Source organism: Nothoprocta perdicaria, unplaced genomic scaffold, assembly GCF_003342845.1.
Source record: "Nothoprocta perdicaria isolate Ctin4 unplaced genomic scaffold, notPer1 scaffold_26, whole genome shotgun sequence".
Lineage (NCBI taxonomy): Eukaryota > Metazoa > Chordata > Aves > Tinamiformes > Tinamidae > Nothoprocta > Nothoprocta perdicaria.
In genome coordinates, this window is record NW_020455488.1 from 5,831,471 (window position 1) to 5,833,775 (window position 2,305).

The 2,305-nt window shown below is 72.5% G+C and overlaps 2 protein-coding genes across 2 annotated transcripts in view; both read right to left on the reverse strand.

Moving 5' to 3' along the window:
* Positions 1-617, reverse strand: part of DTX3 (deltex E3 ubiquitin ligase 3) — a gene marked incomplete at its 3' end in the record, with an annotated part of 1,312 nt that extends 695 nt beyond the window's left edge. Inside the window, exon 1 of the mRNA XM_026040647.1 lies at positions 590-617. Within this exon, the coding sequence (XP_025896432.1) occupies positions 590-617 (28 nt within the window). The remainder of the gene's footprint in view (positions 1-589) is intronic.
* Positions 618-661: 44 nt separating this feature from the next.
* CIB1 (calcium and integrin binding 1) overlaps positions 662-2,305 on the reverse strand; it is a 5,328-nt gene continuing 3,684 nt past the window's right edge. Inside the window, exons 2-6 of the mRNA XM_026040648.1 lie at positions 1,944-2,046; positions 1,715-1,868; positions 1,467-1,585; positions 1,309-1,397; positions 662-1,200 (exon numbers count right to left, since the gene is read on the reverse strand). Coding sequence (XP_025896433.1) covers positions 1,179-1,200; positions 1,309-1,397; positions 1,467-1,585; positions 1,715-1,868; positions 1,944-2,046 — 487 coding nt within the window. The 3' untranslated portion in view covers positions 662-1,178. The remainder of the gene's footprint in view (positions 1,201-1,308; positions 1,398-1,466; positions 1,586-1,714; positions 1,869-1,943; positions 2,047-2,305) is intronic.

Sequence of the window (2,305 nt, forward strand, 5' to 3'; positions counted from 1 at the left end):
GCCGGGGGCGGCCGCCGCGCGCCCCGCTCACTGTGACGCCCGCGGYGCCGGGGCTGTGCTGTGCGTGTCCGTGCTTGGTGCGTTTTTCATACGTCGGAAATGTGAATCGTGTCGCGGGGCGGCGGGGGGACGGCGCCGCGCGCCCCGCTGTGTGTGTGCAGAAACGTCTGTGGTTTTTATATAAAGTCCCTGTGTCCCCTTTGCTCTGTGTGTGCTGCGCGCAGCGCTCCGGAGCCCCTGGCCCGGTGCCGGCCCCGAGGGCTGCGGGAGCCGCCGCGGCCCCCCGCGCTGCCCCCAACCCTCCGTGTCGCTGGCAGCCGCGCAGGGCTCCGTGGTGCTGCTGGGCACAGCCGCCCAGGGCTCCGTGGTGCCCAGGGCACGGGTGGCTGCCGCTGCCCTCCATTTCCCTTGGTGCCACTTGCKTGGGAGCACCCGGCTCCTTGTGCAGCAGCGGAGCACCCTGGGCCTGGCCGGGCTACGATGACGATGACAACAGGGAGGAGGACAAGGTGGCTCCGGGAAGGACGTGTCCCACAGCGGGTCCTGGGCCCTGCCCCRTGTGGCCGTGGGGGCAGCGCGGCGGGAGGGCCTGCGCCCCCCGCCTGGACTGCGGCCATCCCGCCCCGCGCGGGGGACACAGAGTCGCAGCCAGCCCTGAAACTCGAGCCCTTTATTTGTCCTTTGTCAGGAACACAGAGCAGCAGCCTCGAGCAGAGCCAGAGCCACCGCTGAGCCGGAGCCAGCGGCACGGAGGGAGAGGAGGGCAGAGCAGAGACAAAAAGGAAGGAAGGAAGGAAGGAAAAGGAAGCGCCAGGCCCCAAGCGRGGGGAGAGGCTCCACGGGCTCCGTGCCAGTCCTGGGCACGCGGGATGCTGGTGCTGGTGGCCGTGCCCACGGGCAGGACTTATTGCTTTGGGGAAGAAACGGCCGTTGCTGCGCGCAGGCGGTTCCCGGTGCGCGCCGAGGCCGGGGCGGCGCAGGGGCTGCAGCCGCGCGCGGTGGGTGCAGGAGTTGGCAGTGGCAGCGGAGCTGCTCCTGCGCGGGCTGCAGCCCACGGCGCCTCCTGCGCCCTAAGGCACTGCTTGGCACTCGGAGCGGGAGCCTCCGCCGCCRCTCGCAGCTCGAGGAGCGTCGGAGACGGGAGGAGCAGCCCGAGGAGCAGCTCGGCCGCGGGGCCGTCACAGAACGATCTTGAAGGAGCTGCAAGAGACACGCGGCTCTGCAGCGACGCGAGCTCTGCGCCTGCGCAGCCAGGGCCGCGCTCCCCACGCGGACGGGCAGGGACGGCGCGGCGGGAGGCCCCAGTACCTGGCGAAGTCGGGGGAACGAGAGATGACGTGCTGGAACTCGGAGAGGTTGATGGTGCCGTCCTTGTCGATGTCCGACTCGTCCAGGATCTGGGCGTTGGGAAYGGTGAGCGGCTGGCGGGGCCGGCCCGGCGGCTGAGCCAGGCTGGCAGCACTCACGTTCTGTATGAGCTGCTCCATCTCGGCGTCGCTCAGCCGCGACTCCTCGCTCTGCCCCGTCAGGCAGTTCACCAGGCTCTCCAGGTCCTTCTTGTCCAGGGTCCCATCGTCATCGAAGTCTGTGGGAGAGGAAAGTTACGTTCCCCGTTGGGACGGCGGGGCCTGGCAGGACCTGCCGCGCGGCCGAGGGCAGAGGCAGTGTCGGGACAGGGCCCCGTTCCCCGCCGGGGACGCCGCGCGCTCGTCACCGAAGATGCGGAAGGCGTAGTGGGATTTGATGTCGGAGGTGGCGGCGTCGCTGAAGACGCTGAGCATGTCGAGGAAGTCCTCGAAGGACAGGCTGTCGCTGCCGTCCTCCGCCGTGGAGAACACGCGGCAGATGCGGTGCCGGAAGGGGTTGGCCTGCGGCGGGGCGGCTCAGCGCGGCGGCAGCGCGGCCCCCGGCCCGCCCGCACCCCGAGCCCGGCCCGCACGTACCCTGAGCTCGGGCAGCGCCAGGACGCGGCTCGCGGGCAGGCGGGCGGCGCGCGCCGTGTCCCGCTGCTCGGCCGGCAGCAGCTCCCGGAAGCGCGAGTAGGCGCTGGGGAGGCGGCGAGGCTGGGGGTGGTGCAGGGTGGCGGGGCCCCCCGCGCCCCCCGGGCCGCGCTCCGCGCCTCCTGCCTCCCGCTTGGCTTCCCGYGGCTCGGGAACGTGGGAACGAGGCGCGGGAGCCGTGCCAGGCTCGGCCGGGCCTGGGCGCCCGCTGCAGGGGCGGCTCCGGGCAGGCGCGCGGCCAAGGCCCGCGGGAGCGGGCACCGAGCGGGCATGGAGCGGGGCGGGAACGGGGACGGGGATGGGGA